This window comes from Dermacentor andersoni, chromosome 2 (assembly GCF_023375885.2).
Source record: "Dermacentor andersoni chromosome 2, qqDerAnde1_hic_scaffold, whole genome shotgun sequence".
Taxonomy (NCBI): Eukaryota; Metazoa; Arthropoda; class Arachnida; order Ixodida; family Ixodidae; genus Dermacentor; species Dermacentor andersoni.
Window position 1 is genome coordinate 16332016 of NC_092815.1, and position 26636 is coordinate 16358651.

At 40.9% G+C, this 26636-nt stretch overlaps 1 protein-coding gene across 2 annotated transcripts in view; it reads left to right on the forward strand.

Moving 5' to 3' along the window:
* Positions 1 to 26636, forward strand: part of Oseg5 (intraflagellar transport protein Oseg5) — a 43150-nt gene that overhangs the window by 12151 nt on the left and 4363 nt on the right. For both annotated transcript variants that reach the window (XM_050189961.3, XM_050189963.3), the window contains 7 exons: positions 5916 to 5990; positions 7513 to 7676; positions 9314 to 9378; positions 14175 to 14307; positions 14619 to 14766; positions 16020 to 16191; positions 17133 to 17222. In XM_050189961.3, the coding sequence (XP_050045918.2) occupies positions 5916 to 5990; positions 7513 to 7676; positions 9314 to 9378; positions 14175 to 14307; positions 14619 to 14766; positions 16020 to 16191; positions 17133 to 17222 (847 nt within the window). The remainder of the gene's footprint in view (positions 1 to 5915; positions 5991 to 7512; positions 7677 to 9313; positions 9379 to 14174; positions 14308 to 14618; positions 14767 to 16019; positions 16192 to 17132; positions 17223 to 26636) is intronic.

Genomic DNA, 26636 nt, shown 5'->3' on the forward strand with positions numbered 1-26636 from the left:
CCACCAGTGGCACTTTGTGGGCTTGGCGGCTTTGCCACTGCGCAGGCCACTAATCCTTTCGTCTTCGTAATGCAAGTGCTCGGACTATTTATCGCGTGTCTTTTCCTTCCTGGACTGGCGACTACGCCACTGACTGCACCTTCATATTTACCAACCCATCTCAGCGTGGATGTATCAGGCGCCCGTCAACGAGCCACTGCCATTGCTTCACCCGTCTTTGGAACAACACACTCGTCCTTGGATTATCTGCCCCTCGCAACAGAATGGGAAGCCCCATCGCATCCAACATCACTACTAGGGCCAGCTATAAAACAGGAGCAGCCACCAGTGGCACTTTGTGGGCTTGGCGGCTTTGCCACTGCGCAGGCCACTAATCCTTTCGTCTTCGTAATGCAGGTGCTCGGACCATTTATCGCGTGTCTTTTCCTTCCTGGACTAGCGACTACGCCACTGACCGCACCTTCATATTTACCAACCCATCTCAGCGTGGATGTATCAGGCGCCCGTCAACGAGCCACTGCCATCGCTTCACCCGTCTTTGGAATGACACACTCGTCCTTGGATTATCTGCCCCTCGCAACAGAATGGAAAGCCCCATCGCATCCAACATCACTACTAGGGCCAGCTATAAAACAGGAGCAGCCACCAGTGGCACTTTGTGGGCTTGGCGGCTTTGCCACTGCGCAGGCCACTAATCCTTTCGTCTTCGTAATGCAGGTTGGTGAACGTTTCAGCCTCTTTGCCAAAAAGTCTAACAACTACTTAGTACAGCTGCCAAGCCCACAGTGCCTTAACGCTGTTCTTACTGATTGTTTTCATGTAGTTTTTTCGCTGTTACTCCTACTTTCCGGTGATATAGAAACTAACCCCGGTCCGGATACTGCAGCTATCCTCGCAGAGCTAAAGAAGATATCTACTGGCCAGTCCAAGCTTATTTCTGAAGTTCAAGATCTAAAATCTCAGTTATTAGCGACAGACAAAAATGTATCTGACCTAGGCAAACGTATGACCGAACTTGAGAGCCATTACGAAAGCCTTGTAACACTTAAAACAGACACAGAAGTTCTCCGCGCCGACGCAACTAAAGCTACTCGCTTAATTTCAAAACTAGAGGCACGTTTTGATGATGCGGAAAACCGAACGCGACGGAACAACTTGGTATTCTACGGACTCCCTGAAACTACACCTGAATCGTACGCACAATCAGAACAACTTATCATTAAACATTGCCGCGAGCATTTATATATACACATCGACACAAAAGAGATAGAGCGCGCCCATCGTCTCGGACGTCATTCGAACGACAAACCCCGTCCAATAATGACAAAATTCACATTTTTCAAAACAAAAGAAAGTGTCCTGTCGAGCGCCCGGAAACTAAAAGGTACCAATTATAGTATTAGCGAAGATTTTTCTCGTGCAGTTCGAATTGCTCGCAGCCAGCTCATTGCATTTGCCAGAAAGCAATCTGCCCCATTTAATCTGCGCTACAAAACCCTGCACATCGGACTGAAGTGCTACGTGTTTGATAGCGTATCTGAAACTGTAAGAGAAGTGTTATAGCAATCGTCCGCCCGGAAAAATGTGATTACCCGCCCCCAAACCATGCCAATAAATAATATTTCATTGTCTGTCATATTCACAAATATTCGCAATTTCCTACCTAAGCGTGAACTCGTGTCTAACATCATGATTTCTTCAAACAGCAGCATACTTATACTAACCGAAACGTGGCTTACCCCTGATGTCACTGATACAGAAGTACTTGCCGACTTGGCAGGTTTCCAAGTTTTCAGAAATGACCGCAGATGCACTCGAAGGGGCGGTGTCTTGATTGCTGTGGGCCCTAATTTATCGTGCACACCATTAGACATCGTCTCTGATCTAGAAATGTTATGGTTAATTTTTCGCTCATCGGCGCAATCCATTTTGCTTGGTGTTTGCTACAGGGCTCCAGGCATACTTCACCTAACTTTGCAAGTGAGCTGAACAATATTCTGATTGATCTCGGTACTGCAAATCCAAATTCACATATATTGCTATTCGGAGATTTCAATTATCCCGGTATCGACTGGCAGAAACTAGCTCCCTCAGGTGCGAACCACAGAGAATTAAAGGATTTTATAGAAGTATGTCTGAATGCCAATCTCACTCAGTTAGTAAGGGAACCAACGCGTGTTGCTGGCGTCAGTGCTAATATCTTGGATCTTATACTAACTACGAATCCAGAGAGCTTATCACATATAACTTACCTGCAAGAAATTAGTGATCACAAAGTTATCCACGCCAAGTTTTCGTTCTGCCTTGAATGGCGCGAAAAACGTAGGAAAACAATCCTTCTATATGAAAAAGGTAACTATGACACAATTAACAACGAGCTTAGAAATTTTTTCCCTTTACTTGAAGCCCAATTTTACAGCATGCCTCTCCAGAAGAGCTGGGAGGTATTCAAATACAAAATACAGGACTTGGCCAACAAATTCATTCCTAAAATTACTTTCCGTGAAAATCACCAAAAGCCATGGTACACTAAGACACTTAAAACATTAGAAGGCAGAAAAAAACGCTTCTTTCGGGCTGCTAAGGTAAGAGCCTCGTCTAATGCGTGGCAGCGGTACTATACTGCCTAGAATGCCTACCTGATTGCTGTGAGAAATGCTAAGTTCAAATTTTTCAACAACGATTTGACAAAATTGTTAAATGATAACGCGAGAAAATTTTGGAAGGTCATCAACCCTATCGAATCGCGCGCTATCACTCTGACCAACGAATTGGGAGAAACCGTCGGGGACCTCGAATGCGCTAACACCTTCAACATTGCTTTTAGCACAGTTTTCACAAAAGAACCCAGCACACCTCTGCTTACGACACCAGCTAAAACTCTGTCTACTATGCCTGCTATCACAATAACTCATGATGGAATTTTATCATTGTTAGATAACATTAAGCTTTCTTCATCGACAGGCGTCGACGAAATCAATTCCAAGCTGTTGAAGAACACCAGACATACCATTACTGCGTATCTGTGTATTTTGTTTTCTCATTCACTATCTGTAGGTCACTTACCAAATGATTGGAAAGTGGGGAAGGTTGTTCCTGTCTACAAATCTGGTAAAAAAGATTCCCCACTAAATTACCGCCCCATATCATTAACAAGCGTCCCGTGCAAAATCATGGAGCATGTCATTTATTCTAATATCATGGCATTTCTCGATAAAAATAACTTTTTTCATCCATCTCAGCATGGCTTTCGAAAGGGCTTCTCATGCGAGACCCAACTGGCCATTTTCATTCATGACTTCCATGTTAACCTCGGCACCAACATAATAACTGATGCCATTTTCTTAGATTACGCAAAAGTGTTTGATAAAGTGCCGCATCAACGATTACTTTTAAAACTAAACCAGTTAAACCTGGACCACAACGTTCTGATTTGGATCAAAGAATTCTTGTCTAACCGGTCCCAACACGTCCTTGTTAATAATCATACCTCTGACCCTATTCCTGTAACATCTGGTGTCCCCCAAGGCTCTGTTCTCGGTCCTCTCCTATTTCTAATATATATTAACGACTTGCCTCAACACTTATCTTGCCAAATCCGAATGTTCGCTGATGACTGTGTAATTTACCGATCAGTTTCTAATCATTGCGACGCAGCAAAACTTCAGCATGATCTAGACCGTGTCCAGGAATGGTGCGACCGCTGGCTAATGACCCTTAATCCGACTAAATGTAAACTTCTTTCCATTACTCGCCAAAAGCACCCCGTTACATTCCCGTACATAATTGTTAACGAACCTATACAAGCAATAACATCATTCAAATACTTAGGCGTTACTTTGTCCAATGATCTCTCATAGCATGCACATAATACAAACATCATATCATCGGCAAATAGAACTCTCGGTTTTCTGAAACGTCACCTTCGTAACGCTCCCCAACACGTTAAATTACTAGCCTATAAGTCACTTATCCGTTCAAAACTAGAGTATGCGTCACCCATATGGTCCCCACATCAAGCATGCGTCGTAGATGACCTTGAAGCGGTACAAAATCGTGCCGCCAGATTCATTCACTCATCTTATTCTCACGAAATCAGTGTTACCGCCCTCAAAGCGGAATCTGGGCTGCAAGCTTTATCCCTCCGCCGACGCATAGCAACACTTTGCCTATTCTATAAGCTTTACCATTCATCACTTAACAGTGCCCCTTACATAACACCACCCGCATACATATCTCCTCGCACTGGTCACCAACTGCAAGTTTCCCATACACGTACGAGAACTGTTAATTTTTCAGCATCTTTTTTTCCTCGTGCAGCCAAAGACTGGAACGGCCTTCCTCACAATATCGTCGTTTTCACCTGTCCATCATCTTTTTCTACCAATGTGACTGAGTACCTGTTGTCACAAATTTGAGTGTTATATTTTTTATGTACACCCACCCCTTATGTAATACCCCCTAGTGGGGTCTTTAAGGTAAATAAATGAAATGAAAAAATCCCCGATGAATCATTGTTCCAGGTGGGCCTTGACCTTTTAGGGCCTTTCCCCATGTCAACCACTGGCAATAGATCGGTTGCAGACGCTACTGACTGCGCAGTGTGGTATGCTGTGACAAGAGCACTTCCCACGAGCTGTGCTACTGATGCAGCCGATTTTATTCTTTATGATGTCATCCTGCACCATGGTGCTCCTCGTAAGGTAATCATTGATTGTGGCTGCTGCTTCCTGTCTAAAGTAGTCGACGACATTCTTCGTTCCTACTCAACCAATCAATTTCACCACTGCGTACCATCCACAGACAAACGGACTTACTGAACGCCTCAAACGTGGCCTTACAGATATGCTTGCTATGTATGCGTCTGAGGACCACCGAGACATGGACATCAACCTGCCTTTTGTGACCTTCGCCTACAACTCTTCCTGTCACGACACAGCTGGCTATTCACCTTTTTATCTACTGTTTGGTTACGACCCATTATTGCCCATGGACAACATAATCCATTATCATGCAGATGCATCAACTGCCTATGCTCGTCATGCTCTTGCCCGCACTGACATCGCCCGTCAGGTTGTTTGTGAGCGCTTATCAGCTTCACAGCTTAACCAAAAATGTCTTTATGACCGCCGACACTGGGAGGTAAACTTCCCTCTGGGATCGCTCATCTTGCTGTGGTTGCCGTCACATTGTGTTGGCCTATGCGAAAAACTTCTCTTGTGTTATGTTGGCCTTTACCGTGTCATATGCAAAGTCACTAATGTGACCTATGAGATTGTTCCGCTGAACCCCAAGTCAGCATCTGCAACAACCACATGTGACATATTCCATGTCTCACACTTTAAACTCTAGCACTCTCGACCCGAGCCCTAATTGTACTGGGACGGTGCTTCTGCTGCTGGCAAGTAATATCACGGGCGGCGATCCTGTGGTCAAAGCTTGGATGGTGACGACGACAATGGTGCAGCTATCTGGTGTGCGCGCGCTAGCCATACCATTGCTGCGGCGTTGTGTGTCTTGCCTTGTAAATATATCTTTATATATAGATTCTCCCAATAACAATATATATATCAAACACTAAGTTATTTCTTCATATTTCTAACAAAGCACATAGGAGCACTGTCATGGTTGAAATTACATGGTTGCTATGACTGCCTTGTAGTGTTGGTTACATATATAAGCTGAGCCAAATTAGTCAATGTAATTTAGCTTCAAAAGATGACCTGATTATATTCAGTTGCATTTTATTCTGGCATTTTGTTTTAGTTTCATGCTGTTGGTTACAGATATCTTACTACTTACAATAAGAGGCCACAGGCTTAATTATGTGCAGTAATTTACAGGCATCACTGTACATTTTTAATCCATCATAATTGCAAGCAATTTCTTACTGCCCTCTCACCCTTCTTTTGCAGCAAAAGCAATTGGAACACTCCTCATATGTTTGATCTGAGGGAAGGCAGCATCTGCCTCATCTTACAGGCCGAGAGGTGGGTGCTGCTGTGCTTGTAGAGACAGTGAGTTTTGCCGTGGATTAGTTCAGCAGTTCATGAGCCTTCACACATCTTTGGGTTATCCTGTTGCTTGCAGCAGATTTGGGTAGTGTATGTTCTTTTCTTTTTCCCCTGATTTCTGTGTCCTTGTTGAGTGCTTTGTTGTCATTAACATCATGAAGTTTTACACTGGGTTGTTAAGAGGCCACAGAAAGGAAAAGTTGGTGGGGAGCTTTGAAGACTACAGGAGGCGTTAGCCTAACCATATGGCTGGCATGCTATGCTAGATTTTCAGGATGAAAGATGTAAGAAGCCTGTGTGAGTTTCCGCAGTTACATATAATAGACAGGGAATAGATGTGATGCTGCTAACAGATTGGTGAATACGTTGGCATTGTAATGCTGGGGGCCAGCAGCAAAATCACAAGCTTAGTTCGCTGTCACAAGATGCTGCAGATGGCATTTTTCAGGCCAAGAAAATCGTACTGTAGTTCTCCTTACGCAGCAAGCTCAGCTATGCTGCACTTAAAATAATTTTGCTTCCATTCCGTCATATTGTTTCTGGTTTAGGACTTCGTTGTGCACTGTAGCGCAGACAACAATGGATGCCTCTTGGGCCTATGCTGCTTTTAGCGCTCGTTCAATGTTGTAACAGCACACTTTGTAAAAGTGTCAATTTTCAGAAACAAATGTGGCAGGACCAATACCAGCTGCAGTGTATTTCCTTTATTCTGGTATTTCATTTTATTGTTGTCATGGTGTCATGACAATATCATGTTGATCACTTCTTGTTGCAGACTAAACAGGGTGGGCAGCTTTGGCACAGAGTGCGGCATTAAGAGCTGTTTGCAAACTAGCTTTTTCATTGTTGTCCAAATGACATGATGGTAATCATTCCTAGTTATGGAGTACTGGTTGCAACCAGGACACAACTGGAGAGCTTTTTCGCCGAGCACGGCATCAACTTTCGTTTTGTAAAAAGAGAAGCAGAAACTTCATTCTCAGCACCAGAATACTATTGGCATCGAAAGAATGCTCAACTGTGAATTTAGTTTTCAGGCCATTTTAAGTCTTGCTTGATTTCTTGAAGAACACAGGTTCAGACTTGTAGGATTTCAAATGGTTTTATTTCTGTGCGCTAGTGCATATCAGTGGGTCTCTTTCCTTCATCCTTGTCATCATGCATCACGCTTCTCTTCCTCGCTCTCTTACCCTTGCCAGCACAGAGCAGCTAGCTAGGAAAATGTAACTCATACCAACATATCGGCACCCTTTGTTAACACTCTCACTTTGTTTTATTTTGTGCTTTCTACTACTTTATGGCAGTACAAGCAGCATCTGTATGAAAGCATGGCATATACCGTTGACCCTGCAGTTGTTGAAACCGGGAGTGGTTGGTGCGCTACTAACAGTGCTTGTCCTTGATTGATTTTACCACCTGATCAAGGGGGTAAAATGACCCAGGGCAGTTGATTTTTTTAAACATAAATAGTGATCATGTTTCATGGAATGCCCTACAGGTACTTTGTGCTTGTCGAGAGTGGTGGCGTCTATGTATACACATATGATGGCAAGTTTGTATGTGCGCCAAAGTGGGTCGGCATGCGTCCAGATATGCTGAATCACTTCACTGTGGCTCTTAGCAATGCCCTGTTGGCAGTACGGGACAAGGCTGATGAGAAAGGTATACTCCTCTTTCACTTTCGTAGCATGGGTGACCTTGTACCAGTGATTTCATAGTTATCTGTTTTGCAAACTCAGAAAACTCGGGGTGGGCAAATATTTGAAGTTTCAAATAAGAAGTGAATATTACACACAAACTACTATTCATATTTGTATTTGAAAATTAACTATTCAGTAATTTGGATATTGCAAACTAACCAAATATTTTTCAATAACCTACAGTTTGTCTTGCTGATGCTCTCCATCTGCTAAACAAAGTACTGCAAATTGCCAGAAGTGAGACAGCAACAAAATTTTCGAAACAATGCAGAAATAAAATGGGTAATGCAAGCTTTGTTTTTGGTTTTGTGGAGGATTTACTTTGGATTTTTGCTTGTATGATCGTTTTTAGCTTTCTAGTCGTATAGCAGTTTTATCTTTTATGCCATAAACACACGTTTTTCTTGCAAAGATGGTTTCCCTAATGTGTTTCTGGCACACAAATCCTTCAGCAGACTTTTTATTTAGCGTTTTTGGAAAGCTTGTCTTACAGCGGTCATTCCATTCTAAGAAAACTTGTTTACAACAAGGCTCTAAAGGTGTCGATTGAGAGGCTATTCATGCAGTTCTTCTATTGGCAATTAGTTATCTTGCGTTTAAATCTAATCTTTTGACCATGATAGCTGTATTTTTTTCACTAGTCACTAGAGGAGTGTTGCCAAATTATACCGAAATAAATATTCCTGTTGTAAATATATGCGATTGCATTTGACTATTCTATTCCATGTTCAATACTTACTATTCATATCTGATTTGTATGCACAAAAGTTGGTATTCGCCACCTCTACAGAAAACACATGGACTCAGAAGAAAATAAATTGTATGAGGCAGATGGGGGGGCTGCGCTTGTCCTTTCCTAGTTATTCCATTCCCAGTCTCTCTCTCTCTCTGCGTGCATGTGTGTGTGTTTTCTCTCTCTCAGTTAAGCTCGAGCCACCAACTGCCCATTTTTCTGCCACAGCTTCTGGACTTGTACGAGTTAGCTTAGTAAGTGCAGGTCAGCACAAACGATAAATGCTTCCAAACCAACTTATTTTCATTCTTGTGCCGGTGGAGTGGACATTTCTGTTTTGAAAAGACTTCTCGTTGCACTAATAAGTTAGTCTTGCTAAACATGATGTTTAAGGCACAAGAACGTGTACTTGGAGAAGGAAGGACAGGATCGGAGAGCGCATTCAAGGGTTTGGGCCAATGAAACACTGTAAATAAGCAAAGAAAAGTAACTGCTGTGGGCATTATCAGAGTGCGCACAGGTTCCACTTCTGATGAACTTGTGCTCTGCATGGGCAAAACCAGTGCCACAAAAAGATACTTGCCGACTGCATTTGTGACTTCTGGTTCTCTTCATACCTTCACATATTCACAGCATAATTATATTTCCTGCTTGCACTACATCAGCATTGGTTACCGCAGTAAGCTGGCCCTGTAAGTGCTGTGGCCTTGATAAAGTGGGTTGTGGATCTTTGAGATCTCTGTTATGGTTGCAACAATAGCGTAGCTATGAAAATGGCATGTTGCATAGTTTAGAGCTTCATTGTCTTGTTCTACATAGCCTGCTTTGTCTATGAAGTGGTCTTATCTAAATGGTATGGCTTCCAGTGGTGTATTTGTTCGACATAAGGACTGGCAAGCCAGCTGGAGATGGGAAACCATATACACACAAGGTCTGTCCCGAAAAGAGTTCATGCTATGCACAAAATGCACCTATTCCAATCAAAACAGGCACTGCATGCATTATTGAGCAGCACATGTATTCTTTCTCTGGACTCTTTCTCTCTTTTAATGTTCTTTATTGCAGCTTTCTCCTTTGTTGCACCAAACACATGCTTGAGAGCAGCACAATATCACTGTACAAACACTCCGTCACGTGGCTTTTTTCATGTTTTGCGGGCCTTCTTTGCAACCCGAAAAAAAGGACTACATGAGACGTATCGTACAGGAAACAATTCAATCGGTGGTTTCTGAAGGTGCTCTACAAATCTGCATATCGTACTTGGAGTCCTCAGCCAATAATTAAAAAGTTGGGTAATTAAACTTAATTGATTAGTGAGTTATGGGTAAAACAAAGAATTGTCTGAGTTACTATATCTCAGTGCGAATAGTATGCATTTGGTTCAATTCGCTTCTGACGCGCCTTTCATTTTAAAATTCTTGGCTCAAGTTACGTGTTACACCTTGCATAAACAATTTAGCCCAAGTGAAAGTTTATTGTAGTTTGCCATTAATTTGAATATGTGATAATAAGGAACAAGTCACCAAACACCATGATTTATGTGACCATTACACTGAAAGTAGTGGAGCAATAAAAGTGGATATGACGAGAGACTTGCGGAAATCTGCCAGCCATCATCATCTTCCTTGGCCACCTTTTATACATGGTGTGCTCCGGCACGCGTGTCTTGTGCCTTGTGCTGCGAGATTAGAAAAAAGGAAAGGAAAGAAGAATAAGAAAGAGCTTCTTCTGCTCCTGCTATTGGTCTTAATGGTTCTCAGGTCTTTCGCTCACCTACTCACTCATTGTTGCAGTGGACCTAACCTCGGTCCTTACAACATGGTTACCCGGACGTGATTATACGACAAGCACGACATTGTGGACATCGTGCTTTATCTAGATATAAGTATATCTGGTTAGACACTCAAGTTGGATTGAAAGCAGCAGCTCATTTCTATTTGAGCAGAAGCTGTAAGTTTATGCTTGGTAGCAAAGAAGATTGGCGTATACTTCTGTCACATAGTGAGCTCCGCCAGAAAAGCAAGATTTTGCATCAGTTGAGATAATTTGAAAACCAGTTAGGCCAGTTAAAGTTACAGTAACGCAAAAGAATTATGCAGATCCAACATACCATTTGGAATCTATGTGAAGCAAAGCTTTCGTGAAACAGTTCATGAAATGCAATAAATTTTCCCACTTAATGCCCTGCATCTTTCACGTAAAGGAAACGCACTCTGCATGTGTTCTGCACACCCATGCTATGTAATGTGACAACTCTTATATTACCTTGTTTTTCTTCATTTGTTCTTATTTACTTTAATTGTACTGCCCACCTCATGGCCCATCCCCCATTGTGGATGTATGACATAGCATGAGAGTCATAATTGCCATGAACATGCAGCGATCATGCTAAAGAGCTAGGTGCCGCTGGCACAGTATGTACGGCCGGCCCCTTGGGCAATCCCATGTTGAGGGTATGTGCCACAGTATGGAAATTATAATCATCATCAACTCGGAGCTAGTTGGCATTGGCATGATGGGTGTACACGTGCAGTTGCGGCCTGCCAGTAAGGATGGTGCTAATTTGCCTGATGACGGATCAACTATGTTATGGGCAGAGTTGCCACCAGTTCAAGATAGGCCATCATCAGTGGAATTGGGATCGATGTGTCATGCAGCTAAGAAGCATCGAGAGCTGTCCAACAATGCATCGAGTCGGGAAAGTAGACCTGGGTTCCCAAAGTGTCGAAGTTGATAATACTACTTCGGGGAGGGCCTACTCCTGCAGATGTCACTGGTGTTAAAGTGCAATAAAAGATTGCCAATACATCACCTCATCAAGGAGGGAGTGATGCACTTATGCAGCGTTTAAATGTTGCACCATCTTCAGTAATTATGGTGGGCACTCTTCCCTTCCATTTTGTTCGTGGCTTATGCATTAAGCGGTGGCAAGTGCAGTTTCTTCATTGGTTGCGCAGTAGGAAATTAGATATTGCTACTATCCAAGAAACAAAGATTGCATCCAATGAAGACACAGAAGTTGCTCTATCTCCATTCCTATCTGACTATAAAGTTTGTGTAAGCCATGCAATAAGCATTTCCGCTGGTTGCATATTATCTTTTTTTTTAAATTTTTAATGTGATGGGATGCATTTGCATATAGATAGGGAAGGGCGCCTAATATGTTGTGATATTGATATCAGTGAGTGGCATGACTTTTAGATTTGTGTGTGTTTATCCCCCAAACAAGTTAGGGGATTGAGAATGTTTCTTTTTATCTTTAGAACAACATTTCTGTACTGATCATGCATTGGTCCTTTTTGAAGACGACTAATTGTGTATGTAACGCGCAAGATCGTAGGTCCTTGAAGCTGAGACATGATCCAAGTTGTGCAACACCTGATGTGTGATTATCAGCTTGTGGACAGTGGGGAAAATGAAAAGGCAGGATGTCGCTACACGCATTTCCAGGGAGCCTCGCGTACAAGGCTTGATTGAAATTACTTTTCACTTGGAGCACTATCTTATATTTGTGGTTAAAGTGTGCACCCTGTATTCTTCAGTGACCATTGCCAGGTCTCGGCTTCTTTTGGTAGCCGTTGATACCAAAGTCGGCGCATGTGCTGGGAATTGTGGAAATTGCATAACCAATTACTTTAGCGTGAGTGCTTCCTAAAGTGAGTTACTGAGCTTATAGCTCATCTGTCATGCTGCAACGACTCTTTGCTCTGTGGAAATTATTCAAACAGGAAGTTAAAATGTTGCCTATTGAAGGATCATCAATCCTGGCCTTTGAAAGGAAGAATAATTACAAGGAATTGTATAGACTTCTCGGTGAAGTGCATGAGTTTTAATGTCTGTATCCGGGTCAATATATTGATGGTATTCATAGTGCCAAGGTGCAGTTACATGCTTTGTACAGAGAAAAATATTGAGGTGCACTAGTGCATATGCGAGCATAGCATATTCTGAAAGAACAGCCTTGCAGTAGGTTTCTGGGTGATGAGCACTGACACGCACTGTCAAGATATACAGTATAGTGAAATAATTGTTAACAAGCCGATTCTAATAACTAAAGTATTTTTCTAACATCATCAAAAATTATTTAGAGGCCATAAACCATTGGATATAGGTGCATATGCCAGCAAATATATGTCTTTGCTGTCCAGTTAAGTCAGAATGGTTGTGATTATACAAATGAAAACATTGATATGAATGAAGTAACTGAATGCGTTCATTTGTTAGCGATAGGCAAGATGCCCAGCCCGGATGGCCTTAGTGCTGAATTTTATCAGTGTTTTCGTTGCCTCTTATCACCGTTCAGGCGTACCGTGAGGCCTTGGAAGTAGGGTATCTACCTGCCACAATGTATGAAGGGTACACTGTCCTTATAGCCAAAAGCATTGATGAGACTAAATTACAGAAAGTGGATGAATATCCACCTAGTATTTCCTTATGTAATGGGGATTATAAAATTTTTACAATGATACTAGCTAGTTGTTTGCAAGTCGTGATAAGATCTGTGGTAATTGTGATCATCAAACATGGAGCATCAGAGGCAGCTCTATTAAGACCGACATTCATGTTGCGAGATCGTTGCTAGAGTGTGTAGCTTAAGGGATTGAGCAGGTAGCAATGGTACAACTAGATTTGGCTAAGGTGTTCAATAGGGCAAATCACTCATTTCTGTTTAGTGTACTAGAACATATAAATATGGGATCCCGGATAATTAGAGGTGTCAGAATATGTTATGCTAATTACTCGACAAGGCTGATAGTCAGCGGCTCTCTCTCCAACCCGATTAGGCTTTTAACATCAGTAAGACAAGGATGCCCTATGTCACCGCTTCTGTTCTGCTTTTATTTAGAGCCTCTTTGTATGCGCATTGTGGAAGAAAAAAATTTCCGAGGGCTTAAATTGCCGTCGAATGAGATTTGGGTTCTTGCATATGCAGATGACGTGGCCTTTTATTTACTATTAAAAACTGTGTGAAGACTGCTTTTCCAATTACAGAAGACTTTCCTGCGGCTTCTGGTGCTAGCGTTAACGTTGAAAAAATTCCGGTTTTTGGTTTTCGTTATGGGCCACTATGCCATCACTCTATGAAGGCATTCAATGTAAAGAAGATCTACGCTATTTGGGAGTACCTCTTTCTCAGTATCGAAATTGCAATACTCATTGGTCCGGGGAAGTTAGAAAATTGCAACATAAAGCGAATTCATGGTGAGGGCAGAATTTGTCAACGTTCAGTCTTGCTGAAGTGTGCAATGTGTTCTTAGTTTTCTGTCTCCACTGTCAGGAAAGTCTGGGAGCGTTCACAAGGAAATCTTCGCATTAATAATCTCTGCCCCTCATGCTCAGTCAGTAATTTCTCTCTTGAGGCCGATGTTCTTTTGTTAGAGAGATAGGTTGCAGAGATAACTGATTATTCCTGGCCAAAGTGGTTGGTGTTCAGAAATTTGCATCAAGGCATACACATAATTGGTTCCATTTCGGCATCTGATATCAGAATAGGTCTTATAGAGCAGCGTACAGCCTGTGAAAGTCAGTGTCCAGGGCTAAATAATTGCCAGGTCTAGATAATTTACAAAAATAAATATCTTACATCATGCAACAATATTGTAGCATAGAAATCATGATGTCTACGTCTCCCTTTTGTCCTTCTATGCCGGCACTAAAATGTTATCCATGTGTGTCTGTTGAAATTCTTTTTCTAATTGTCAGCTGTCCCTGCTGTGTCCATTGCAGATCGAAGTGACACAGGTTGGCATTGACCAGTGTGCGCCATCGATTCACCGTCGACTAGCCATCATTGACAAGAACAAGGACCTCTATCTTGTCAGCCTCCGTGATGGGAAAACACTCCAGAGCATCAAACTAGGTAGGGAGACAAGCATATATTATGAATTCTTATAAGCGTATCTTGGATACCTCATGATATTGCAAAATATTTAAAGTACAATAATGCTTCTTGCATTGTTACATCTTCCAAATAGCGGTTTTTCTTAGATATTTAGCATCAGGTTGGTATGTATTGCGGGGTAACAACATGTGTCCTCTCTCCTGTGTCATTTTCACTTAATATGTGTGAGAATTTCAAGATAATGTATTTGCAAATGTACCCATAATAGCCATAGATAGTATGTGTAAATTCAGGTGCTGAAAACATGTTTAGGTCAGCGTTACCTGCAGGTGTCATGACAGGATCCTTATGCTGGAACGACGCTTCCAGCATTTTGGTTTCACTTCAAGAGGGAAAGCTGATGATATGGAACCACCCAGATGTCGCCTGGATTGATCGTAGCCTTTTGCCCAGCACGATCACAGAGAAAGAGATGACGTGAGTAATGAGGAACGCCTTCACAAGTAGTGCTGTTAAACATGCTACAGCATAGTAGTAAGGGACAGTTCATTACAAAAGTTACGCTCAGTATGCCTAACTTCCCTTCCAAGAAAAGGTGCATGTCATTATCTCCTTGTGGACATAGGCATTTTACAAGGCCATATTGAAGCCAAAACTCAGCCTCACTTCCTTTTTGTTTTCCTTCACAAATATAGACAAAGCTGTCTTATACTATTTGGTTGTCAAATGTAATGTCACACCGGCTTACAACAAAAGCACTAATACTTTGAAAAGGCCATCACTATATAAAAATTTTTTTATATCAAGACAACATAAAAAGCACGTAGAAAGCTAAGGTAATGCAGATAGTTGTGGTGAGCTACCGCTTTACTGAAAGAACTAAGTGAAAGCTGCTTGCTTTCACAGTACACTTCCTTCAACAGTCTTTCCTGGCTTGTTCAGGCCTTTCAACTAATTATCACATGGCTGTCACGGTTTATTTATATGTATATAGGTGTCAGAAATACAAAAGGGGACTTGCAAGCACGACATCTTGAATTAGCAGCATGAGATGCCTGTAACATGCACACAAGATATGTGTATTGTTGTGTTGTGACACAGCACTTTTTCAACCTGTGTGTTGGAGAATGTGCTTGCAAACTCGTGTAACCATGCACTTTGTGTGCCACGAGGTGTGTATCACTAAATATCAAACAGCGCTGTTTCTGCATAATTTTTTGCAGTGGTATTGCAAAAACTTATTTTATTTTTCTATTTGTAAATAGTGTACTTGCTTGCGTGATTTGGTGCAGTTGTACTGCTTCACTGTACACTTCTGAGGCTGCTAAGTGTGTCATGTGTTACACATTTGTTGCTTGGTGCCATATTCTAGACAAACATTGATTAACATGTTTGCTATGGCAGCACTTTTGGAAGTCTCGATTCCTGTGCATGGTGACCCACCAGTGTGTTATTTGTCATGTTCCCGTGGTGTGTTGTGGCCCACCGGTGAGTCACCAGGGGGTTGTGCTCCTTTAAGGTACAAGTAGACGATGTCACAAAGCATCAGACCATAAGCAACAATAATTTTTCCTCTCGGTTGATATTTAGCAGAGATGTTGCTTTCACACTTGAGAAAAGGCCTGCTCAGCCGTACAGGGGAGAGCGTGACCTCTGTCGCAGTGAACATGTTAAAGAAAGAACAAGTGTGTTTAGGTTTACTTACCTAATGTGTTCCTCGCCTCTTTCAGTGACCTGGGCTACAATCCTCACATTGTGAGCTTTCTTGGGTCCACAGTCTTGGTTCGAAGGACCGATGGATCATTGGTGTCTTTCGCCTTTCCCCCTTATGCTGCAATTCTGCATGGTTACGTTGCCTCTTCACGGTGGGACGATGCTCTTCGCCTCTGTAGGTTTGTTAAGGTATTGAAATGAAAACATTTTTAATTCACGAAAACAATAATATGATGAAAACCTGATTTGCAGTGGCATCCTTACAGTGTGCTGTTTGTTGACAAAGTTTCACTGATAAGTATGAGATCACAAATAGTGTCTGTACAGCTGTCTCATGTAGAACCATTAAATTTTTTTAAGATGCAGAAGACTTGCTGTGGCCAATCAATGGCTATGGCACACCTGCAAGCTCTCCCGAATTCTCCGTGAATTAATTTTATGTATTTGGGTTTGTTTACAATTCGTTTATGAATGGTGCATCAAGTTTTGCAAAAAATTTTATGTTTTGTACGTGAAAAAGTTTTAAAGGTATAGAAAGATGGGGAGGCATAATAATTGCTTAGAAATGCATGCACAAGAGAAGTTGCGATAGTACATGCACCACCCTGTTGTGGCAGCGCAAGATGTCATATGCAAGAGGGGGACTTGCTTTGAGTGAATTTACTCAGACAGGTTTATGGAGCAGGTGAATTGGTAATAGCAGAGTCGCCAGACAAGGTGACTGTGATGAGAAAGCGGTGCGTTGCTTGTCACTCTCTGCTGTTCCATATTTGCTGCTGCCTCTCTGATGTCGTTAGATAAGCTTTCATTATTGCATCTGAGAACTTGGCTATGGCGAACACAACTGGCTTATACTGTTTGAATACATATATTTCGGTACAGTTAGAATGCCCTTGGGTGTGTGTATAACTTGTTGTATTATAACTGAGAGTCAAATTTTATGCCATATATTGTTCAACCTGAATTATTGTGAGTACTGAATCACAACTTCTGTGATATATTGTGATGGGCAGGTAAGCAAATCAGATTGAAAGGGAAAAGAGTTGATTGTGCTTAAAATTATAATTATGTAGTCACCATGGCATTCTTAGCTTTCATTCCACAGTCTAATCTTCATTCCCCTCTTTCAGCTTCCCACCTTGTGGGGCTGTCTGGCAGCAATGGCTCTGGGTGCACGAGAACTGCACACGGCAGAAGCAGCCTATGCTGCTATTGAGGAGGTAATCCTACGGCTTGTTGATATTTTTCTCCTCCATTTTGTTTTTTTAAGAGCAGATACAACGTGACGCAAGGATGGAGTTTTGATCTCTCTTTTTCAGAACTGCCATTCACTTTCATGCGATTTTTGTTGTTCCTTTGACTTGCAGTGTACAATTCAAGATGCTGTACATTTTCTTTTTTTTTTTTACACACCCTATCATGCACTAGTCTTTTGCTTTGGTATCGTGTAGTGGCCTTTACACCTTAGTTAGTGTAGTGTAGGTAAAATTCATCTGTAAATGTTTCAGTGTTAAAGTATTCTGACCACATATTCTGGACCCACCTCACCCTTCTCCTCTTTAGGAAATATTTATGCATTTTTCACAAATATTTGCCACAGACACTATGAAAACAAATACATAATTAGAATATACAAATTGAAGATTATGGGCATGAGCTTGTTTTGCTACATTAATCATGTACAAGGCTTTAAGCTAACTGTGAAAGCCCAAGAAAGCCAATCAATGTTGCATCACAAGAAAAACACACTTGAATATTATACAGTGACACTATGATGACATAGAGAAAATATTCTGTGCTTTATGACACAAAACTAATGGGAGCTACACTTATTAGGAGACAGGTTTCTCTACATTCTAAATTCAGCTATGCTGGCAGCCAGGACCTGTGCACACCATTGGTACCGAAGCTGAACAAAATTTGTAGTTGGTCGAGCCATTGTGAGGGTATTATGTGCACATAAAAGTGTAGTAAGCTAAACATAAACTTAGAAATGAAAATTTTCAAAGGAAGTCCAAACTCTCAACCTATGTCTCCAAGCTCCAATTATAACAGCATGGTTATGTGCATGTGTCACATGCCGAGAGATAGAGAGAAGCAGGGAGCCTTACCAGATCTGTGCCTGGTTGGCTACTCAGTGCTGGGGGAAGGAGAAAAAGAAGGAAAAGATTAAGAGAAAATGTCAGGATTACCTTCGATACCTTCGACTCAGTGTGGAAACTTATCAACGATGTACTCGGCGCCACAAAGCACAACCTCACACCAGAGAAGATTGCCGTTAAAGATGTTGCACTAACTGGCAAAGCACTCACGGATCACTTCAGCAGCCACTTTGCAAGCGTAGGTATACAAGTGCAACAACCAGCAGTCGACAGTCCAGTAACCGTTATATGAACAAACCATTCTCCACACACAGTATCTTCCTTGTGCCAACCAATGAACAAGAAATCTGCACTACTTTTATGAACCTAAAAAACAGCAAAGCACTAGACATTGATAATATTCAGATTACACCAGTGAAACATGTCCTAGAGATTATAAGTCCCGCACTTGCTCATATATTCAATTTAATAATCAAGCCGGGAGTATTTCCTGACAATATGAAGAAAAGTAGGGTAACAGTAATATTTAAGGAAGGTGATACAAATATAGTATCAAACTATAGACTGATATCAATCATTACAATTTTTTCAAAAAGTTTGGAAAAAATCATTTTCTCTCATATGTCAAATTTTTTTTACTCACGAGACATAATAACTGATTCCCAATTTGGCTTCAGAAAAGACAATTCTACTGAGACAGTGTTATTAATAGTTAAAGAAGTTATTTTCCAACATATCTATAAAAATTTCTTCACAGCACGCCTTTTTTGAAACTTCAGCAAGGCCTTTGGCTCCTTATGTTATGAAATTTATTGCACAAACTGTGCATACATGGTATTCATGGTACCCCACTGGCCTTCGTGAGATCTTAATGTAAGCGATTACAACATGTTCATTTAGGTAATCAGACATCATCCTTCATGCCTGTTTTAAATGGTGTTCCACAAGGGAGTGTATTAGGCCCACTGTTGTTTAACATCTATATTGATGACATTGTTAATATTGATAACACTTAAAAATTTGTGATATATGCAGACGACACCAGTAGGCTTCCATCAAGCCCAGATGCAGACGAATTAATTACTAGGTGCAATATGTTACAACATTTATTTATTTATTTATTTATTTATTTATTTATTTATTTAGCAAATACTGCCAGCCTGTATTACAGGCCTTAGGCAGGAGTGGGGTACATAAATAATAAGAACAGAGAAAATGTACATTGCAACAGAAGAAGCAAACAAGACTCGACCAGAGTCCAAAACACAGTAAAATCAAGTACAAAAGCAAAACACTTGGCTCAAAACAGATTACATGTGTGCCCTATTCTTCACTCAGGGCTTGTAGAAACAAGTTCACCGTTTTGGAACTGACCATGTTTCCAGGCAGACCATTCCATTGAACAATGGTACGAGGAAAAAATTAGTATTTAAAAACATTTGTTTTACACGAAAATGCGCTGACTTTTTTAGAATGATAGGAATGCGTAGGGTGGTGGGTAAGGGGTTCAGCTAAAATGCCTTGCTCTAGTTTTATTTAATTATGATAATATGAGTAAAATAATTTTAGTCGTTCGTGGTGACGTCACATGTCCAGCTGTTCGAGTCCTGCGGTGTGCAGTAGGACTGTTGGGGATATATTCCAGCTGTAACAATTAAATATAAATCTGGCTGCCTTGCGTTGGACATTTTCTAGTTTCACTTTGTTACTTTCGATCCAGGGATACCGTACTGCCACAGCATCGGTTGTACATAGGTTTTATAAGCTAAAAGCTTTGTTTCTTGAGTAGATTGTGCTAGTGTTCTCCTCAAGTAATGCAGTGGTCTAAGGGCATTTTTTTCACTATACGAGATATGCATATTCCATATAAGGTCAGAGGTTATGTGAATTCCTAAGTATTTAAAGGTATTTACAACTAAGAGAGGTTCATTGTCTATGCAATATGTAAAGCGTAAAGGATTCTTTTTATGTGTGAGAATCATTGCTACGGTCTTTTTGGAATTCACAGTCATTTGCCACGTTGAGCACCAATTTTCTATTGCATGTAGGGAATCGCTTAAAAGGAGTTGGTTGTTAGAACTAGAAATTTCTTGATAAATTATACAGTAATCTGTGAACAGTCGCATTTTAACATGTATGTTTTCAACAATGTTAATGAACACTAGAAAGAAAAGGGGACCTAGGACAGAGCCCTGCTGAATACCATAATCCACTGGTACCGCATGAGAAAGAACACCATTGACAACTACAGTATGACGTGTGTGCGAAAGCTAGGCTTCAATCCACGAGAGTAGGCAATCATGTTTTAATATGGGTTTTGATTTCAGCAATAATTTGGGGTGTGATATGTGGTCGAACGCCTTCCCGAAGTCAAGAAAAATTATATCGACTTGACTTTGCCCATCTAATGCTGCTGCTAAGTCGTGAACAGTTGCAATCAGTTGCGTAATAGTGGAAAGACCATGACGGAACCCGTGCTGTCAGTTATCAATAACGTGATTCTCCTCGAGAAAATGGGTTATGTGTTTACAGATGCTGTGCTCTAGCAATGTTATGGAAGTGCACAAAAGAGAAATCGGCCTGTAGGAAGAAGGTGTTGACGGGGTTCGCTCTTTAGGAATCGGCGTGATTTTTGCGAATTTCCAATCTGTCGGCAACTCTGAGCATTTTAGTGATTTCTTAAAACTGAAGTTAAGTACTTTGCGCGCCACTCAGCATACCGGTCTAGAAAGGTGTTGCATATTTCATCGATACCTGGCAACTTCTTGGTGTCTAAGTTGAGCAGAAGAGCTGACATGCCTTCCTCAGTTATACAAATGTCAGCGATTGGAGGTAAATCATCAATGGAAGAGGACTGTGGTGTGAAACAGTCATCATGGGTCAATACAGAACTGAAGTACTGGTTGAACGCCTGTGCAATTTCTAGCTTGTCGTGCGTAGTTGCGCTATCTGTAGAGAGGCCAAGGGCCAATTTCTTGCGTGGCACGATATATCACCAGAACTTACTTGGAGATAAGACAAGAAAGTTTTTCATACGCACAGTGTGGAAATGGTGTTTAGCCTTACAGATAGCGTTTCGTAATGACTGGCGCAGTCCAGAATACTTACCGGCTGTGGTTGATGAAAGACGTTTTGTATGTTGACGTCTTGCTTTCTTAAGTTCATGCCCCAGATCTCGCAATGTCTTTTGTCATCCATGGATTGCTGCTGTGCACTACTTTCAGTTTTCTTGGCACAACATCATTTATGCATCGGTGAAATAAGTTTTTGAAGGAGGCCCACAGGTGCTCAACAGAAGAACTGTGTAATTCATACGAACAAGAAAAAGAAGAAAACTAACTGTATATTCATCTAAAATATTGGCATCACTTGTACGTGTAAACAAGGGAATAACTGTCTTTTTTTTCTGAAGCTTTGGTGTAGGGTGCAGTTCCAAGGTTAGATTTAGCATTTTGTGGTCTGATATCCCTTCTAAGACATCCACATGGGGCTTGCGGCGTAGCAGGTTTAGGCAGTAACAAGAAAGAGGTCGAGAGTTGACTGTGAGTCATTTTGTACACGGGTAGGCTCAGTGACTAGCTGAGTCAGATTATGCAAGAGCACCACGTCGAGGAATGATTGACAGACACTAGTGCATGTCTCTGGAGTATCAGTTAACCAACTTATTGACGGAAAGTTGAAATCCCCTGTCAACAACAAGTTAGCTGAACGGATTTCATTTCGTCATAGGAATTCATTAAGCTTTTCTACGAATGTATTATTAGAGCTTTGGGGGCGATAAGATCCCCCAATGATTAAATGAAATTCCTCAAGGAATACTTTGACTATTATACTTTCTAGTTCGTCAAGGCTTGGTAACCTTGATACTCACAGAGATTCTTTGTATATTATTGTGACGCCACCACCATGACCATTTCTGTCACTCCGAAAAATATAATAACCACACGGTGTTACTTCACTGTCATAAATATCTGGATGTAGCCACGTTTCCATCACTACTACAACATGAGGGTGATGTGCTAAGATAATGCTTTTTAAGTCAGTTAATTTGTTCGTTATACTTCGGGCATTGAAATTGATGCACTGGAACGTCTTTTTAGGGCAATCACTTATTCATTGTGTTCCTTTTGGACTGTGGCTTTCTTAAATGATTGGAATCCTTTTCATCAGAGTGCTGTCCCATTTAAACATATCATCATCTAAATCTTATTGTGTACAAGTTTTACTTTCCTGCCTTCTTTTCTGTCCTCAGCTGCACTAGCCCAGAGGTTTTTTCTCATTGTCCTTGTAACAGTGGAAAAATCCTCAGACTCATAGATTTTGCCTCCCTTAAATTTGTGGCAATCTTTAAGTATATTCACTTTTTTGCTGTGATTTGAACAGTTTAAGAATTATTAGCCGCAATTTGTTTGCATGTTTGTGCCCTAGCCTATGAATTCTTTCTATCGAAGAGACCTGTACGGCCACCGTGTCCTGAAATAAGTTCACCACCGTCTCAGAAAGTGATGCCGAAGTTTCATACACCTTTTCACTGATACCGAATAAGATAAGATTATTGCGGTGGCTTCTATCCTCAAGGTTGACCAGTTTTCTTTCAAGACTTTCGACAGTGCTTTCCAAACCAGCAATCTTAGAGCCTAGTTCTTTTACAGTTGACATAGATTCTTCTACCTGCTTTAACTTAACTTCTATTGCATCCGACCATTTTTGCATAGTTTTCTGTCCTTCGAGTAGCCGGCGAAGCAGTTCCTCAGTAGTACCGGGCTCAGGGTTACACTCAACGTCCCCGCAGAGCACAAGAAGAGCAACAGAAACATTCCGGAAGTGCAAAAATAATGTACACACACTGTGAGGGCACACCAGCTGGACGTAACAACGATCACTCGTTCAAATAGAACCATATTTGTTACTAACCTGTGTAAAAAGCAGGAATGGGTTTATCGTCATGTTGTTGGACTGTCAGCCAGTGTGCCCACTGAAGGAATCCCACACCGGGCTGTTCCTTATGTAGGGTGAAGACAACAATGTAGAAGGGGGCAGTGTCCAGCTGTTGGCATCGACTTGATATGGCAGTTCTTGTGCGCAGACTCCATTCGAGTGAGCCGAGCCAGCTCGGCACATTGCTTCAACCATTGCACTGGTTGTCTCTGTCGTTCCAAACAGCAATATCTGCATAAAAAGCAGGAATGGGTTCATCGTGATGTTGTAGGACTGCCAGCCGGTGTGCCCACTGATTTCTTTGGTTTCTTTGGTCCAATAAAAATTCAATAATGATTAACACAACAAAATCAAAAGCTATAATTTTCCAAGCCATAAATAAAGAAATCCTTCTAACACAACCGCTTGCACATTCCAGTCAGGAAATCGATATTGTAAAACAGGTCATATCGTAAACAGGCTAGGAAATCGATAAATGGAAAACAGCCAAAGTCCTGCCTTTGTATAAATCAGGTGATAAACAACTTCTCTCTAACTACAGGCCAATATCTCACACCCCAGTCATGTAAGACGTTAGCGCACATATTCACAAACATATAATTGAATTCCTTAACTCTAATGATGTTCTAACATCTGCCCAGCATAGTTTTCATCGTGGTTATAGCACTGTAATACAGTTAGTCGATTTTGTTCATGGTACATTGTATTGCTTCTAACCTAGACATAGGTAATCAAGTGGATGCCATCTTTATTGAGTTCTATAAAGCTTTTGATTCTGTGATTCATTCTAAACTTCTGGTAAAGTTAAACGCCATATTCAATAATCCCTGTTTTATTTCTTGGATAGACAGTTTTCTTCATTGTCGCTCACAACTTGTTTCTTTTAACTCAGTGGAATCAACTCCTGTCGACCTTACATCAGGCGTTCCTCAGGGATCCATATTAGGCCTTTTATTATTTCTAATACTATGCATCAATGATTTACCTCGTAGCACCTCAAATAAAATCAGACTTTATGCAAATGACTTCATATTATACGACTCTATTAACTCCATTGATGACCACCATCATCTTGCCCCATCCTTTATGTCTTTCTGTGCTTGGTGCAAAACGTGCCAAATGAACATCAACTGTAGTGAAACAGTCGTGATGTCATTTGCCAATAGACAGAGCCCCCTCTCGTTCGATTATTCTCTGGATGGCAACCAACTTAAAAGAGTGTCTCAGTATAAATACTTAGGTTTCATTTTAACAGAACATCTTTCATGGTCTATACATATTGAATATGTAAACGGGAAGGACCTAAAAAGAATTGGGTTATTTGCACTGCACTTTAGCTAAGACCTCCCCCCCCCTCCCCTCGTGATACTAAACTGCTATTATATAAAACATTAATTCGCCCTATTCTAGAATACGCATCTGTCATTTGGTTTCCCTACAAACAATATGAAATAAGCTCGCTCAGTAACGTTCAACGAAAATCTATCCATTTTATTTGCCAAAATGACAGCCGCAGTTCCTCACCAACACAGGCTCAACAGTCTTTGAACATTGAGCCATTACTTTCATGTTATCACATTGAAGCCTTAGAACTGTTATGTGCAATTAATAACTCCACCTCTGGTCTTTCTGATTGTAACTACATCACATTTACTAACACAAGCTGTACCCGTAGCTCCCACGCCTTGAACATAACACCTATTTTTGCCCGTACTAACACATTCAAGTACAGTTTTTTTTCCTTGTACAATAGAGCTTTGGGATTCTCTACCCCGTAACATTCGTTCACTATCACTAAAAGATTTTATAGCTACCAGTGGTAAGCACTTCGCTAACATGTAAAGCGTTTCTTTTTGATCATTCATCTTTTTGTGTATATGTGTGTTTTTAATGCGTAATATATAGTAATGTATAATGTTCCCACTCCTGCTACAGCCCTATATTGGGCTGTAGTATGTGTAAATAAAAAAATAAATTGTCAGTGAAACAAAATTTTTGGTGTCACCTTTTCTTCTCACCCGAGTTGGGATCAGCATGTCACCAACGTGTGTAAAAAAGCTGCTTCTATAGTTGGTGTACTTGCTCACTGTCAACGTCTCCTCCCGACAGAGGTTAAGATACATGTGTATCACTCCCTTTTGCAATCTAGTGTAGGTGACTACGACTAAAGCAAACATTGCAAAAGATCATGTTTTATAAAACAAGATTATTCTTGTCTCGATTATATGTCGTCAACAAGACTTGCATTAAAAAAGTATCGTATTTTCACTGTTGAACACATGTATGCGTTTCGTATTTTGCATTTCTTTTATTTTGCTTCTATGTTCTTAAGCAGTTTTTAACAAATATTGCATGCTTAACGCGTAGGGTTCCTACCGCATGTACAAGAAACAGTGATATCTGGTATGTTGTAGAGTTTTGAAATAACTATAAACACCAAACATTGAGCTACAATTTACCAACCACACTTAACCAGTACAAGCACGCTATAAATTTGTTGTTACATGAGCTACACATGTACTTTGTAAACGCAGCGTAAAAGTATTGCTGTGTTCATATTCTATCATACTGTGAATGTTATTGGCCAGGTGCTTAATCATTTTTCTTTTGTTACATTACTTATTTACACACGTTTGGAGAATTGAAAATTTCATGTCATACAGAAGTGTTTTTCTAAAGTCTAAACACGACAACCAATGTATGCAATGGTTAGTTTATTTGTTTGTGTTTTTTGAATTTATGTACAATAATTTCTGCCATTCTTGCCATCTGCCTTGTAAGAATCTCCTGGACTTATTGAGCAGCTTCTAGCTCGCAAACCTCTTCAGAAAGCTTTTTTTTTACTTTTCTCTCCTCACTTTCTGGGAAATAAAAGCGAATTGAATTGAATTGGATTAATTGATCCTTTTCCTGGTATGGAAGTGCGCTTCTCTGCACTGCACATTTACCCAACTAATGGCGGCACTGCTCATCATTCTCGTTCAAATTGACATGAAGTGGTACAATGGCATATGCTGGGGCTTGTCTTTTGCACATGGTTTTATCACGAGAGCCTCGTGTATGTTTTCTATGTTATAATACAAGCAAACTCTGCTTGTACACACTATATGCAAAAATGACTATGCCACCATTAGTTGAGCAGACTGCCTCACAGAAAAGCTAGCTTTAAATTTATGAAAAGGGTCTGTTACAATCTAAGAGTGTGCCCACCAGTAGATGTCAGTCCCTATTTCAGCGGCGAAATTTTTTTTTAAATTGGAGAAAGACGGGCTGTGTAATGTCTTATCCCTAGGTTGTCTACCCATGAAATCGCTGTTAATTTTGTTGTGCCATGTTGAATCTCTCTAGACTCATTTCCATTTCCTTGAAGCGGTTAATTCAGTCCTTACTCGGCACTCGCACATAATATTTTTTATACAAGCATTTATTCTGAGTGCAGAGATTTTACATTACTTGGTTAATTCTGGTCTGTTTGCTTCTTTAACCTCTGCAACCTGCCACACTTAACTTATGCCCTTGCATTTCCTTGCATAACTGCAGAGGACATACATATTTACTGTATAGCTGTTCCTTCTCTTTTGTTTCTTTAATTGT